The sequence below is a fragment of the Osmerus mordax genome, chromosome 1 (genome assembly GCF_038355195.1).
Source record: "Osmerus mordax isolate fOsmMor3 chromosome 1, fOsmMor3.pri, whole genome shotgun sequence".
NCBI lineage: Eukaryota > Metazoa > Chordata > Actinopteri > Osmeriformes > Osmeridae > Osmerus > Osmerus mordax.
This window is the reverse complement of record NC_090050.1, coordinates 12,353,086-12,369,510: the sequence shown is the minus strand read 5'-3', so window position 1 is coordinate 12,369,510 and position 16,425 is coordinate 12,353,086. Positions and strand designations below refer to the sequence as shown.

Sequence of the window (16,425 nt, the reverse complement as noted above, 5' to 3'; positions counted from 1 at the left end):
GCATGTTGGCATGGTGACTGTACATGTGTGTGAGGGTGTCCTATCATAGTCCTCAGAGGTGAGCTGGGCTCACTATGGTTACAGCTCACACTGTGCTTCTCTGTCTGTCAGGAAACCTGGGTAAGAATCCTGGAGAGGAGAGGGGATTGTGTCCTTCCTGTTCATTAGATGTGGGGTCTTGGTGCTGCACAGTTTCAGGATGAGAGGCAGAAGTGCAAGTCTGTGTGTGTGTGTGTGCATGTAAAGAGCACATCAGGGAAACTTAACCCATGGTAAGCCAATTCATTTCATCAATATCTTGTTTAGCCATTCAACATTCACATAGAATATCATCTCTCTCTCTCTCTCACACACACACACACACACACACACACACACACACACACACACACAGGAAATAACTTCACAGCAGCTTGGTTCTTCCATAGCCACCCCACCCCCTTTACAAAGTCAGATCTCCAAACAAACAAACAGGTCTAAATTTAAACAGTTCCATCTCCAAGGTCAAAGCTCACTTGACTTGGCTGTAGTCAACGGAGATGCTGGCAGAAAGGGGTAAGATATGAAAAGAACATCAGGAATCTACAAAAACAGCTTCTTTTTCTTCTGTACCATGTTGATTCTGTATGGACTGATTGTCACTGTCATGAAACACTTTGTGAATGTGTGTGTGTCAATGGGGGGCAAGGGGGATCACAGGTGCATGGGTCTATCACAAGAATGTGTGTCTATGCATGTGTTTGCGTTGATGTTTGTTCTGCCGGAGGTCCAGTCAATTCAGGTTTGTTGTGTGTGTGTGAGCACACCAAGGTGTATGTGTGGTCACAGGTCCATGGTGCTGGTGCGTGTGTGGGAGTGGTTGTGCAAGGCGGCGGAGGGCAGTGGGGGGCTCTCCTGGGCCAGGGGGTTCCTGCTGATCACCAGCTCCAGGCGGTCCCCTGCCTCTGTGATCAGGGGCACCGCCAGGCAGCAGTCAAAGTCCCGCGTCCTCACATGGTTCACCTGGGAGAGGAGGGGTAGGGAGGGAGGGAGGGAGGGAGGGAGGGAGGGAGGGAGGGAGGGAGGGAGGGAGGGAGGGAGGGAGGGAGGGAGGAAAGAGAGGAGGGAGGAAAGAGAGGAGGGAGGGAGGAAAGAGAGGAGGGAGGGAGGTGGAGGGCAAAAGAGAAGTAGGGGAAGGCAGGAGAGAACGGGGGGAGGGAGGGAGGGGGAAGGCAGGAAAGGAGATAATTGGGGGAGGAGGGTTTGAAGGGGGCGTCAAGAGAGGATGGAGGGGGTGGAAAGGAGGGGGAGAGAGAACATGATAGCAGAGGAGGAGAGGAGGGGAGAAGAGAGGATTGAAAAGATGGGGAGGAGAGGAGGATAAAAGGAGAGGAGGAAAGGAGGGGGAGGAGAAGAGAGGACAATGGAAGACGGCGAGGAGAGGATTAGAGGAGGGAGGAGAGAACAGTTATCATCTATTTTCTGAAATAAACAGAGGTCCGAAGAAAGTGACCGATCGGAATGCTGACAAGGTTGCCTTTGGAGATGAAACTGTAACAGCATGGACCAAACTGGAGCTGGAGAAGATAGAAGCACTGTTGCTATTTCAAACCTTCTCATGCAGCTTGAAGTTGGAAAAGCTATAAAGTTACACCCACCAGTATGTGTGTATGTGTGTGTGTGTGTGTGTGTGTGTGTGTGTGTGTGTGTGTGTGTGTGTGTGTATGCAGTGCATGTGTGTGTGTCTGTGCCTGTGTCTGCTTGTGTGCAAAGCATGTGTGTGTGTGTGTGTATGCAGAGTGTATGTGTGTGTGGATGTGTTCAGAGCGTGTGTGGGTGGGTGTGTGTGCAGTGCATGCGTGTGTGTACCTGTGTGTGAGTGTGTGTATGTGTGTGTGTGATGCTAGCCCCCTGCCATCTCCCTGAGGTGTAAACTCTATCCAGACAGTGTTTTCTTTTGGCTGACTGTCCTGGTGACATGCTGAGCATTCATTAACCTGAACCAGGTCTGACCCCTCCACACACACACACACACTCACACACACACACACACACACAGATACTGTACAGTTTGAAAATGACACACACACCTACACACATCGAAACTAGACACACACACACACACACACACACTCACACAAAGACACACACACTGAGACTCACACTAACCGTCAATACTGTACAGTAACTCTGCCTCACCTCCTGCCCGTACACACCTACGTTCTGTCCTCTCTGGTTCATTTCACACACCCACACACAAATATGTGTGTGCCAGCCTGTGGGTCTGCATGTGTGTATGTGTGTATTTGTGTGGGTGTTATGAGTGTGTGTGTGTTTGTGTTATGTGTGTTATGAGTGTGTGTGTGTGTGTGTGTGAGTTATGTGTGTGCTATGGGTGTGTGTGTGTGAGCACCTGGAGGATCCTGTCGTAAGGCCTGAGGCCCGCCCTGTCAGCAGGCCCATCAGGCCTGATCATGTTGACGTAAACACCTTTCTCCAGGAAACCATCTGACACACTGAAGCCAAAGTCATCACTCTCCGGATCCTTCATCACCGTCACCTAGGCAACAGCACAACACAAAACACCCGTGGTCAAATTGGAAACAGTGGAAATGGGTAAATCTGGTTCAGGTGGAAGACTCTCGGTGGTGCAGGGTAACTGTCAGTCAGCAAAATACTACCGTTACGTTAAAAATATACACTCGCCAACGTACTGTACAACAGTTGCTGTCTATTTACAGGCCAGGGGAACTCTCACAAGTATCCTGTTAGTCAAACTGCTCAGTGAGTGCGTCATAACTCTGAATGTGACTTTGCTTGCTGCCGCCTCCACCACTGCACTCTCCATTTTTTCTTCTGTTGTTATTGAATGTGTCAGGAGAAGATGCCCTCTACAACTGGGGTTCCTGGATTGAGAGATGCTGTCAAGCAGAACGGTTCTAGGTTCGAATCCTGGATCAATGTTACGTAACCATTGAGAAGGCCAGGCTCCCTCACGCCCCTATGATACAGAGAAAGGTCATGTTCACCTCCCAGCTTCTCAGCCTCCCAGCCTCCTAGCCTCTCAGCATCCCAGCCTCTCAGCCTCCCAGCCTCCCAGCCCCTCAGCCTCCCAGCCCCATCTCTCCACAGCCCCATCTCTCCACAGCCTCAGCCACCTCCAATCTGAGGTCCCAACATAGGCTGTAGGGACAGGGTTCCTGGTTCAGCATGTGGTTTGTGTATATGTGTATGTCTGTCTATATGTGAGGATGTGTGTGTGTGTGATTATATGTGTGTACTTTGTGTGTGTATGTAAGTATGTGTGTGTGTGAGCGTGAATATGTGTCTGTGTGTATTTATTTTTTCCTCTCTGTTGACGATTGTCTGTTACACTGCGGCTTGTCCTCTTCGAACAATCACGGCCAGGTCAGTAATCAAAGCCCTGACCCAGTTTATTTCTATTTTTGAGTTGCCGAAAGTGGTACAGTTTGACCGAGGCACCAACTTTACGTCCCGGATGATCAAGCAGGTGCAGGGCCGACTGAATACACGGCACAACTGCCTATCACCCTCAGAGCCAGGGCGTGGTCGAGAGCCTCCAGCAGACACTCAAGGGTCCTAGGGTCGTAACAGTGAGTATGTGTGTGCACGTACGCATGTGTGTGTGTGTTTGTGTGTGTGAGAGCCTGTATGTGTTTGAGTGTATTCAGCATGTGTTTCTATGGTTATGCACCTTGTGCAGTTCTAGGGGTGTAGGAGAGAGGATCTCCTGCATCTCCTCCTTGATCCTGCGAGACTCCCAGGTCCTCTCGGACATGCGGAGGGAGGCCTTGCTCTTAGGCTCCGGGTGCAGCATAGGGGGGCGTCTCAGAGGACTGTGCCCAGCCTGGGAGAGGGGGTCTAGGGCAGGCTGGCCGCCTGACACCCCTAGGGTGATTCCACTACCTGTCATTATGGAAGCCTGGAGGAGACAATGCAATGCATGTAAGATTGACATACTAACACATACAAACACGCAAATAGACGACGTAAACATACACCCACACGTTGATAAACGCATGTTCACTCAAACACGTGTCAGAGACAGAAACTCTCTCACACACAGGCAGACTCTCATACCACACGAACAGTATTTCAGTGATGTATCTCACATGTACAGTATAGTAACTTGAGCTACAGTTCATACAATGAGCCCCAGAGTGATGGGGCGTTCTGGAACCTAACAAACTCTCTCTAAATTTCCAGGGCCTCTAAATACAGCAACTGAATGTGACCCCAGGGAGTTTCAGGCTTCCATGCTAAAACAATATTATCCTCCAGCAGCGATGCATATAAAACAGACTAGCTGAAGGTTACTCACAGACTGCTAGCAGCTGCTATATCCATCATAGGCTAAGCCCTCCCTACCGACGGCTGGCCCTTGCAGTCACTCATAAACTCTATGGATCTCGTTAGTTTTCATAGGACTGGTGAGTCTATGTGCTAATGAGCTCTCAATTGGTGATTCCCTTTATTGTGTAGAATTGTTTTTAAAATGCTATGACTAAGAGCTAGGCTGAGCTAGGGTAGCTTACCTCGATCTAAACATGCAATCGCCATGATTTAGGATAGCATACCTTTATTTAACATGTTAACATAATATCACCCAGAGCTGCATGGTATGGGCTAGCATACCTGTAAATGCTAACATGCTATCACCTTGTGCTAAGCTAGGCTAGCGTACCTTTATCTAACATGCTAACATGCTATCACCCTGTGCTGTGCTAGTCTAGGCTAGCGTATCTTTATCTAACATGCTAACATGCTATCCCCCTTTGCTGTGCTAGGCTAGGCTAGCGTACCTTTATCTAACATGCTAACATGCTCTCACCCTGTGCTGTGCTAGTCTAGGCTAGCGTATCTTTATCTAACATGCTAACATGCTCTCACCCTGTGCTAGGTACATACCTCAATCTCCCTGAGCAGCTCTGCCTGTCCGCACGTCTCCAGGTCCTCCAGAGCCTGGCACCAGAAGCTGTCCTCTGGATCCAGCAAGATGCCGTCTTGGTTGGGGTGGCTAGCATACCTGCCCTCCTGGTCCTCTTGATTGGCATACGTGGCATCCTGGCTGGGGTTGGGGTAGCTGGCGTACCTGCTCTCCTGGTGCCCCTGGTTGGCATAATGCCCTTGGTTGGCATACCTGTCTTGGTGGAGCGGGTTGGAGTGGGTGACATACCTCTCCTCTAGTAGAGGGTTGACCTGTATGGTGTATCTATCCTCATGGTTGGGTTGGCTGGGGAACCTGGTGTCAAAGAGGGGTCAAAGAGGGGTCAGAGAGAGGTCACACCCCCCCCCCCCCCACACACACACACAGCAGCAAGGCACAGCATCCCTAGAGCTGATATCATTCTTGGTATTACTTGGATGGTATCACCGTTGATGACTACATGGTATTAATGGTGCACAGATGGGCTGAGGATGTGACAGGGCATGGTGATGAACATGATGGAGCAAATCTGTCCAGTAATGGGCAGGATAGTGTTGTATGGAGATATGGAGGGTACATAACATTGACTCAGAACATTTGTCTGTAATGCTAGAGGGGTAAAGGGAGAGCAAACGAGAGAGAGAGAAATTTAGAGAGAACGAGAGAGGGGGAAGAGAGAGGGTGGGTGAGAGAGGGAACTGCTTGGGGTATTTTAGTAGGGTGTGGGTGCATGGGAAAATGTACCCTCGCAATGCTGTGTGTTAAGAGATCTATAAACAAACAAGACCTGTGTTTACGTTACTGTGAGGTTCATCACTCTCTCTCATGTCTGGAGATGAGTGTTTATAGTCTGTATATAGTCTGTGTATGGGTATCAGTGTGTGTGTGTGTGTGTGTATGTGTGTGTGTATCCTCTGTCTCACCCAGTAGGTTTGTCCCAGTCGTCCTCGCTGAAGCCCCCGTCACTGAAGGGGTAGTTCTTCCTGCGTCCAGCAGGGGGTGGGCTGCTCCTCTGCTTGGCACTCCTCCACTCATGGGGGTGCAGGGCCACTCCCGCGGCCTGATGGAGGTAGGTACCTGGGGGATGTAGGATGGGGGCGGAGGTGGGGTGGTGGGAGAGGACGGATCTTGGCTAACTCAGAACATCCCATACATGAACATAGTGTGTGACCGTATGAGTGACATTCTGTTTTATTTGTACCCGTAGGTAGATTTGTTCTGCAGTGGATGACATACATCTTCACAGATTTTTATTCAATCTGATAAAAGTGCTCCAAGTTCCAAGTTTTAAGCTGAAGCCAAGAGGCTCTAACCCTGGCTGCCGTAGCCGGCGTCGAGCCCGGAGCCGTCCCAGGACTCCATGGCGGAGTCGACACTGGGGATGGTGGTGGAGTAGATCTCTGACAGCTTGTTGGTGCGCTGGGAGTCGGTCAGCTCGTCCTCGCCGTCGCTCAGCTCCGTGGTGTCCTCCCCCTCCAGGTCCTCCTCCTCCCCCTCCTCCCTCTTCTTCTCGTCCGAGGCTGGGGGAGGGAGGGAGCAAGGGAGGAAGTGGGGGGAGGAGGGGGAGGGAGGGTAGGGAGGCCGGGAGCAGGGGAGACAGGAAAGGTAGCGGGGGGGGGGGGGAGGTATATCATTGTCATCATAGTATTTCCTGGGACTAAATCATATCCAAGATTCTTTGCAGTTATTTGGACATATCATGGCCACTAAGAGCTCTATCTCCTCTGCTCAGCCAATCATCTTGTGGAAATACTTTGCCAGCTGTCTGGCTGTGTTCTTGTGCAGGCTTGACAGAGAATTCCTGCAGTAAGACCAGAGCGTGTAACTTACTGCTGGCAGCCAAGGGCTGCCATATCACAGGTCAGTCTCGAAAAAGTAACTCAACACACAAAACGCTTCTCTGATCAGACGCACAACGTCAGCACCTCTGAGCTCCCAGAATGCATCTGTCTCAGGTGGGCGTGGTCTCACCGTCCAGCTGCTTCTTGATCTTCAACGTGACCGTCTCCCCGGCCATCTGCAGCAGGTGGATGGCCTCGCTCAGTGGCTTCCCCTTCAGACTCACACTGTTGATGGCCAGGATACGGTCCCCTACGTGGATGGCCCCCGTCCTGCAGACACACACACACAGTGTGTGCATTCACAGACACACACACACACACGCACAAACAGCATTCATACACACACGCATTAACACACGCACGCACAAAATTGTACACATACCCTCAATTTCACCGAAATTAGGAAACGAACAATCAATTAACTTTTTACGAACTGGGATCCATGTATATATGAAAAAGAATGAACAGAAAAAAAATCTTAAATGAACTTTTTGGCCGAACTACTAAATCCTCTCTTGGTGGCTGGTGTTGGGTGGCGGATCAGGGCCAGGGTTAGGCTTCACTCAAGGCCAGACTGAACCTTTAGTTATGTAAGCTGGTGTAGAGTAGCACTGCCCTTCTATACTGCCTGGCCCGGAGCATAAAGCAGTCCTAACGCGTTGAGCATCTATGTGTGTGTTTGTGTGAATGTGTGAATGTGTGAGTATGTGAGTATGTGAGTGTGTGTGTGTGTGTGTGTGTGTGTGTGTGAGTGAGTCACAGAGCTGAGAGTCACATAACTGAGACAGCACACATTGGAACTGAGGAGGAAACAACACACACAAAAACGCATGCACTCAAACACGCACACATACACACACACCCCCCGTCAGACATAAAAGGTTTTACACTAATGGATCGGCTTTCTACAGATTATAATGCATAACCCTCCACCAGAAAACCATTAGAGTGTGTGTACTGTATTTGTATGCATATTGCATGTGTGTATGCATGTGTGTATGCATGTGTGGATGAAGCATGGGAGGTCATCATCACAGCTCTGCAGGGTTGACGCGCTGCGCTCAGCCCAGCAGTACGTTCACACTGCTGCCCCACCATGGGGGGCAATACCTCTGGCTGCATACCCTCTACATCAAACACACCCGGAAGCGTCTGAGCTATGTGTGGTATGACTGTGACGCAGACGATCCTCGCTGATGTCAGACACCCTGAACCCTGCCCTCTGACCCCAGACCCTACCCAGGCTCACCTGACTGCAAGGCCCCGGCTCCCCATTCATCTCTGTCACCCCCCTCCCACACACACACACACACTTCACCCCCCAGACCTCTCCATCATTGGTAACCTGATCATAGGACTCTCCCCCCCCCTCCCATCACACCTCTCTGTCAGATCTCCCCTCTCCACCAACTGGTTGGACCCACCAGTTCTTCATCCCCCCCTCCCCGACCCCCTCACCTCTCTTCCGACCCCCTCCTACTTGGACCAGAGATGGTAACAGGGTCGTCACCGATCCTCACCCACTCACCCTTCTCCCCTCCACCTCCCCCAACCTCACCTCTCGGCCAGCCCCCTCCTGGTGAGCCCAGAGATGGTGATGGGGTCGAAGGGTTCCTCGGTGCCTGAGATGGTGATGCCTAGGGGGCCTCCGTAGCGCTTCAGCTCCACCGTGTAGATGATGGAGCCGGAGGTCTCCTGCTCGTCTGTGAACGCACGCATGAACACACACACACGCATGAACACACACACGCATGAACACACATGAGTTCCCCCCCCCCCCTCCCCCTGTGTCTGACACGCACACACACAGTGTGGGTTACAGTGTGCTCAATGCATAACTGGGTTCAGTAAATGAATGTCTCCCAGGGAGTTGTGCAAATACAGACAATGACAGAATGTGACACAGGATTCAAATGAAACATAAACATAATTTGTTTCACCATGGAGACACCTTGAATTTTCACCCGCCAGGGGGAACAGAGTCAGTAGTGTCTGATTACCACTGTGGTGACTTCCTGTCTGTCTGCTTACCCCTCAACACTCACCACCTCATCCGGTTACTAACTTAGAACAAGGCTAGCAGCCTGTGTTTTCACTGTCAATAATCGTAGCACACAGCTTTCTTTCGCAACCAACAAGGTGCCTCCTGTTATGTGTACTGTTTGGTACGTTTGTTGATATGTTTGTTGTACGTTTGTTCTGCTATTTGGGATCATTTCCACTTCCATTACGCCCTGTTCCGCAGAAGCGGCCCAACTGCGGTTGCCGTGGCAGCAGACGTTCTTTGGCGATGCAGCATGCCCGCTGATGTCCAGCCCCGCCCAGTTCTGAGAACTGCGTCATGTGACGACCGCCCCCCTGGGGGAACACACCTATTGGAAACCAGACTGCATGGCAACGGAGGGGAGTCGATTGATTGGGTGGTTTGACTGAATCTCACAGGGCCACCTTTGAGTTCCCTGAATATACAACACTGTGTACTATGTAAGGAGTCATGGTAAATGTTATCTGATCTACTATATTCGTCAAAATACAATGCCAATTCAAACAAAGGGGTGATCAGATTCATGGGTAATATCACCACCTTGTGATGGATCATATAAATGCAGGTCGAAAAACAAATGATGGCATGTTTGCATGTGAATGAAAGTTGCTAGGTGATGAGAACACTAGGTGCTGCATCGCACACACACGGGCCAAGAACCTGAGTTGTCTTCGTCCTTGCGTATCTTGAGCTTGACCAGGTCTTCAGACTGCTGCAGGATGTGCTCTGCGTCCTCCTTGGAGCAGCTCTCCAGGCGGACGTTATCAATGGCCAGCAGCTTGTCCCCGGGCTCCAGAGTACCAGTCCTGGGTGAGGGGGGGGGGGGGGGGTGGCAAGGGTGGAAGGAAGCAAAAGACAATTCACCGAAAAGGAGATGAGGAGGTCAGGGTGGTGAGAGAGGGAAGAAGGGAGGTGAGGAGAGGAGAGAAAAATAGAAATAAAGATTATTTACCAAGATTGTAACTAAGATTCTGTTTTATTTTTAGACAAGGCTCCACTATTCCACCCGTCTGTTCTGTGCTCTCTGCCTAGCTGTGAATGCACAGCTGCTGGAGACATGCTGCCCTCTGCTGGACACACTGAGGCTGACCACTGCATCTACAAACACACTAGAACTACTGCCTCCCAGGACATTTAACCATGCTGACCAAGTATCCTAGAACCCAACAGAATCAGTCACAACATGTCATTAGGACAGAACATGCCGCAGTATTCCTGAACAGTTCTAGATGTTACAGTCATATCACAGTGTTTTACACCACGGAAGTTCTACAACAGGACAGTATTGTAAGTATTCTACTGTAGGATAGGATAGTTCTAGAGCATGACAGTTTTGTAGAACATGGCAGTATTCTTGTACATTATTGTATTCTAGTACAGGACAGTATTCTAGTACAGGACAGTATTTTAAAACAGGACAGTATTCCAGGACAGGACCGTTCTTGAACAGGACAGTACCTGTGTGCCATGCTGGCCCTCTGGATATCTGAGATGATCAGAGGCTCTCCTGGCTTCTTACTGGCTGAGGAGGAAGAGGAAGAGGAGAAGGAGGAAGAGGAGGCGTGGTCAGGCTGCAGCAGAGAAAGGTCTGGAGTAGGTGGAGGAGTGCTGGGTGGTCTACTGATGTATGAAAACCAACTCATGGAAACATGCTGTATATCACCTGAACAATGTTTAGACATTTTTACAGTGCCTGTGTGTGTGTATGTCTCGGTGTGTGTATGTGTCTGTGCGTGTGTGAACGCGCGTGTTTGAAAGTGTGTGTCTAGGTCTTACCACTAATAGTGATTCCCAGCTCCACTCCTCTCTTCTTGGGAAGCTTAACGTGGAATGTTCCACTGCTTGGGACCACCGACTCTAAAACACAGGAATTTAGCCAGTTAGCTGCTAAGTTAGCTAGCATGCTAGAAAGTTTAATACTCAGTTTAGTTGGAGGGACCAACCTGCCACATCAAACTCAATCTCCAGAGTGACCTTATTGGTCAGCGCGGCGTCTCGGAGCAGCTGATTGGCCTCCTCCAGGGTTCCGTCCTCCGTGGGGATTCCGTTGATGGACAGCAGTCTGTCTCCCACCTGCAGCAGACCACACCTGCAGACCACACGGCTTGTTAGACTGATCCTTACATAAATCCTTAGACAGATATTTACTGCTTATTAGTTACTTATTGTTAGATAACTCGTTAGACAACTAGTTGCTGCTCATTAGTTTGCGCTATAACCTGTTAGACAGCTAATTGCGGCTCATTAGTGACAAACTAATCATTAGACAACTCGTTAGTTAGAATGCTCATTAGATAACTCATTAAATAGCTAATTAGACTGCTTGTTAGACTGTTTGTTAGATAACTCATTAGTTAGACAGTTGGTTAGACTGTTGATAAGACAAACTGCTAGTTAGACAACAACCGCAGTTAAACTCCTAGCTAGAGCACAGCTAGGTAGATGGGAAGTGGACTAGCTGAAGGACTCATTGGCAGTGTGTCATTCAAACCAGCCCTCCTCCAGGTGTTTCTGTAACACGGTGTTACAGTGACTGACATATTATACATGTCACAGCGAGGAATCCAACTAGCAACCCCCCCCCCCCTCTACATCACGGTGAGACCCACAGCATATTGGTTACATAGCAGGGGATGTGTGACACACGTCACACCTCCTTTCAGTTCTCACATCCAACCAGTCACACACCTTCACACACAGCAGACCTGCAGCCAACACCACTAGGTGAGTATGGTTGCATGACTGTGTGTGTGTGTGTGTGTGTGTGTGTGAGGATGTGAGTGTGTGTGTGTGTGTCTCACCTCTCTGCGGAGCTGTCTGGCTCGATGAAGCGTATGAGCGGGGGGGCCGAGAGAGTCTCCGTGGCAAAGATGCCCCCCTGTATCTGGACTCCAAACCCGTTAAGCGGATCGCCTCTCAGAACCACCTCGCTGGTCTCGATGTGGACCACCTGACCTCCTGGGCCCACTGAGCTGGATGACAAGGATACTGGAACAGATACACACACACGTGTGAACACACACAAGCACACACACAACTATATACACACACACACAGGCCTAACAATACAATTTACTAGTTATGAATACACACTTCATACACTTGATATTCAGGACTGAATATCAACTAGTGATATTCAGGACTGAATATCAACTAACTGTCCAAAGCAGTGACAGCAAGAGAGATAACAAGAGAGAGAAAAGGAGAGAGATGGGGGGGGAGTGAAAGAAGAATGACAGTTGGAGAAGAAAGTGAGATAAAGTGAGGGGGTGAGAAAGAGAGAGAGACAGGGAGTAAAGGAAAACTTACGGGAACTCTTGTGTTCTTTTTTCCTTTGCCTCCTTTTTAGCATGGAGTTGCGCAGGCTCATGGGAACTGTAGTTCTGGGCAAGGTGCTGGAGCTGAGGCTGCTGGGGCCCGAGGTTGTGGTGGAGCCTGGGGAGAAGCTGCTGGAGACCAAGGCTGGTGGGGGGGTAGACAGAGTGGGGTGGGGTGGAGGGGGCAGAGAGAGGTGGTGGGGAGGGGTCAGGAAGAAGAGGGTGGTCAGAGAGATACAGTACATCAGTATTAAAATAGGGGATGAGTCGGATCTGCTGTAAGTCAATGTTAACTTGACACTGAAAACAAGCCACGTTTACTGTGATGCATTTTTTTTCCACAGTACGCCTAGAGTTGTATAATATAATGTATTATAATATGATTAACCCAAAGCTAAATATATATTTTTTTTTTTATAATGCAAGAGGCATGGTAGGAATAATGACTAATGAAAAATATATTAGATAGACAGACAGACAGACAGACAGACAGCGGGACAGATAGACAGACAGATAGATAGATAGATATACATTTGCAGTACTCCTGATTGGTGGAGACTGTGCTGGAGGCGGTCCAAGTAGAAGTCTTGTTGTGGGAGTTCTGGGCGTTGGGGGTGTGGCCGAGCGGGGGGTTAGGGGTGTGGCAGAAGTTGACACATGGGTCCCAGGAGTGGGGGTGGTCGCTCTTCTGGACCTTCACTACACAGACAAAACAATGAACAGAGAAAAACAATAGGTTTAGGAAGATGAAATATCAGGTCTTCATTGTACAGTGGTGGTTGAGACACGGTTTGAATCCACATCTCGTACCCTGGCCTTCATCCACCGAGCTGAAGCCTCAGCAACACCCTAGAGGATAGAATCCCCCCTGTGCCTGCAGCCTAATGTGAGTGTTAGTACCCCCCAACTCTGTGGAGATGACAATGCCTAAATGCATTAGTCTTAGTGTGGATGAGTCTCTCTGGTTTGTGAGGATGTACCAATCTCCTGTCCCCTGGGTTTAGTCCAGGATCTACCAGACAGAACAATAATCAGAAATGAGTGCTATTGTCCCCCCTGGCCAGCTGTAATTAGAAGCTAATCCCCTGCCTGGGCTAACCTGGAAATTTGACAAATCTTCCAGCTTGTGCTTAATTTGCTCTAGCAGACGGGTCTGGCCACCCTCCAATTCAAACTGATTTCCCTCCGACCAGAATCTGGTCGGGCCAATCCCAGCTGTTTATCTGATAGGGGGCGGGTTAAATACAATGACTATACAGATGTGCCATTGCTATGATTTGTTATATCTGTCCAGTTGTATCCAGAGTCATCTTGGTCTGGGCCCGTTGAGAAAGACCCTTGGAAATAAAAAAATAACTGAGAGGTTCCGGACTCATTCACATTTGCGGACTGGTCTGGCGAAGCCAGCCATACTAACCACCCTGACCGGAAGAAACTACTCAGGACTGGATGACTGGCAGGTTGGAAGGCTAGCTGGTCAGGAGGTTTGGGTGTATGTGTGTGTGTGTATGTATGTGTGTGTGTGCTTGAGTTCTGCAGTCCCATATCGAAGGTGGAAACATGTAAGTAGTTTTAAAACCTTCAGAAAAGAGCAGTAATGACATTAATCAAACAGTCTCTAATTCTCTTCCTCCTCTCTCCTCTTTATCTCCTCATTATACACTCTTCCCCCTCTCCAGACTCTCTCTCAACCTCTTATTCCCCCTTGATTTCTCAGTCTTTTCTATATCTATCCCTAGTTTTCTCCTCTATTTCCTTCCTCTCTCTCTCTCTCTCTCTCTCTCTCTCTCTCTCTTTCTCTCTCTCTCTCTCTCTCTCTCTCTCTCTCTCTCTCTCTCTCTCTCTCTCTCTCTCTCTTACTATCTCTCTCTTCTCTAATCCAGGCTTTGCAACGCCTCAGCAGTCCTAAACCAGGTCACAGAGAATGTGCCAGTATGTGAATCAGTAAACACACTCTGCATGTTCCTAGTCAGAATGTGTGTGTGTATGTATGTTTTTGTGTGCAAATAGAACCTATGTGAAAATTATGACTAAATTAGCATCATTTACTGAGTAAATCCAGCGGTGCTGCAGCTAACTGCAGCGCACTGACGCATGTCCTCCAACAGGGCATGTCAGTAGCGTAACACATCGTATCACTCACTATGTGCTAGCAGCTAGCATAATACTAAGCTCTCTGTGGGTGCTAGCAACTAGCATATCGCTAAGATCGCCGTAGGTGCTAACAGCTAGCATTTCTCTAAGCTCCTTGTGGGTGCTAGTAGTTAGCATATCGCTTAGCTTCCTGTGGTGCTAACAGCTAGCATACTGCTAATCTTCTAAGTAGCACCACCACCCACATCTCTTTGTCACCAAGATTTGATGACCATGAAGTCTGGTGTCGGCGCTGACGCGACAGCACAGAGCTGGGAGCTCATAAGAAGATTATAAAGCTCATTTCAACACAACATCAAACACCCAGAGAGCAGGCACAAGTTGGCAGGTGTACTGTGGGACTGTTACAAAGTCTGTTCTGAAAACATAACATTAATATGTTGTATTGACACAGTTGTAGGCGTAGTGTATCAGAGTGAATACATTAGTTTAGTCTCCAGCTTCCAGCTGTTGGCCTCCAGCCTCTAGCCCCCGACGTTGAACCCCAAACCTCCATTCCCCAACCTTGAGCCGACATTAGACACCAGGTCCCCAAGTGTGCAGCCTTGATCCAGCCTCTATCTCTGTGCCCACAGAAACCAGCCAGCCCCCCCTGGTACCGACCCGTGTCCTGAGGCTTGCTGGCCAGCCTGCTGTGGTGAGCTGGCAGGATCTCCAGCCTGGCCTGGTCCGAGGTGCTGGCCAGGAGCTGCATGGCCTCCAGCACCGAGCAGTGCTCCGTGCCGGTCCCATCAATGGACAGGACGTGGTCACCGACATGCAGCGCTCCGCACCTGGTGGGGAGGAGGGGTGTAGGGGGGGGTGTAGGGGGGTGGAGGAGGGTGGGGGGGGGGGGGGGTGAGGGGTGGAAGGGTGGGAGTTGAGGTAGACAGGGGTGGAGGAGGAGGAGGAGGTGGGGAGTTTCTCCAGTGAGTGGAAGCCAGTTGGGCAGCAGATGATCGTTGAAATCTCAGTGAATTCCTTGAGGGACTGCAATATGTCAATCTGGATAACAACAGGAGGATTTGAAGATTTGTGTCCCTCATTGGCATGATTGGTGCTGGAGGGTTTTATGAACTTTCTATTATGTTACAACGAACAACACAATGTTGAAATGTTCTATCAGTCTAATCCATGTGGTCTTGTGTGCTGTTGTCACCTGTCCACCACGCTGGCAGCCTTGATCTTGTCGATGACAATAACCGGCTTGTTCCTGTGAGTGGCTGACGTCAAGGTAATACCCAGCGTTGCCCCTGGTGACTTGGCAATCTCCACCAATAAGGGTCCTGATGCGTTGGTTACTGTGTCTGAGAGTTGCACAGGAAGAGGAATGATGACCACAACTCCTGCAGCACTTTTGATGGTTCAGCACAATACAATATAATAAAATACAGTATAGTACAGTTCAGTACAGTGTGTGTGAGGGGTAGTGTGCATGTGTGACTCACCCATTATGGAGACATCGTACTCGATGTGGAACAGAGCTTCCTGGCCACACTGTGCCAGCACGCTGAGGGCATCGCCATGGCTGGCGTTGTGGAGGGGCACGCCGTCCACACTCAGGAGACGGTCACCCGCACGCAAGGTGCCTCTCTGGAGGGTGGGGGAGGAGGAGGAGGGAGGAGGGACAGAGACAGAGAGAGACGTTAGGATAAAAGATACGAGACAAACGTGGAGAGAGCGAGAGGAGGTAGAGAGGTGGAGAGGGGAGAGAGAAGGGTGAGAGGAGGTAGAGAGAGGTGGAGAGGGGAGAGAGAAGGGTGAGAGGAGGTAGAGAAAGGTGGAGAGGGGAGAGAGAAGGGTGAGAGGAGGTAGAGAGAGGTGGATAAGGGAGAGGGGGATGAGGGAGATGAGAGAGAGAGGTGGAAGAGAGAGGTGGAGAGGGGAGAGAGAAGGGTGAGAGGAGGTAGAGAGAGGTCGAGAGGGGAGGAGAGGGGAGGAGAGGAGAGGGGAGGAGAGGGAGATGAGAGAGAGAGGTGGTAGAGAGAGGGGAGAAAGTTGGAGGGAAAGGTGGGGAGGAATGTGGGAAGAGAGAAGAACGACAGTAGATAGAGAAGAGGTGGAGGAAGGCGAAAGAAGAAAGAGAATATCAACATTTCTGAGGTCAAACACCGCATCAGTTGGCAGACAGGTTTCGTCTTGAGAAGCGGACAGACATTGTTC

General features: G+C 49.9%; 1 protein-coding gene across 1 annotated transcript in view; it reads right to left on the bottom strand.

Moving 5' to 3' along the window:
* Positions 1-443: 443 nt before the first annotated feature.
* grip2b (glutamate receptor interacting protein 2b) overlaps positions 444-16,425 on the bottom strand; it is a 42,066-nt gene continuing 26,084 nt past the window's right edge. Inside the window, exons 7-24 of the mRNA XM_067236507.1 lie at positions 15,711-15,853; positions 15,422-15,569; positions 14,887-15,056; positions 12,661-12,828; positions 12,122-12,274; positions 11,614-11,800; positions 10,756-10,901; positions 10,589-10,669; positions 10,271-10,334; positions 9,473-9,618; positions 8,327-8,471; positions 6,899-7,038; positions 6,241-6,447; positions 5,851-6,004; positions 4,909-5,026; positions 3,695-3,922; positions 2,393-2,539; positions 444-1,002 (exon numbers count right to left, since the gene is read on the bottom strand). Of these exons, the coding sequence (XP_067092608.1) occupies positions 823-1,002; positions 2,393-2,539; positions 3,695-3,922; positions 4,909-5,026; positions 5,851-6,004; positions 6,241-6,447; positions 6,899-7,038; positions 8,327-8,471; positions 9,473-9,618; positions 10,271-10,334; positions 10,589-10,669; positions 10,756-10,901; positions 11,614-11,800; positions 12,122-12,274; positions 12,661-12,828; positions 14,887-15,056; positions 15,422-15,569; positions 15,711-15,853 (2,725 nt within the window). The 3' untranslated portion in view covers positions 444-822. The remainder of the gene's footprint in view (positions 1,003-2,392; positions 2,540-3,694; positions 3,923-4,908; positions 5,027-5,850; positions 6,005-6,240; positions 6,448-6,898; positions 7,039-8,326; positions 8,472-9,472; positions 9,619-10,270; positions 10,335-10,588; positions 10,670-10,755; positions 10,902-11,613; positions 11,801-12,121; positions 12,275-12,660; positions 12,829-14,886; positions 15,057-15,421; positions 15,570-15,710; positions 15,854-16,425) is intronic.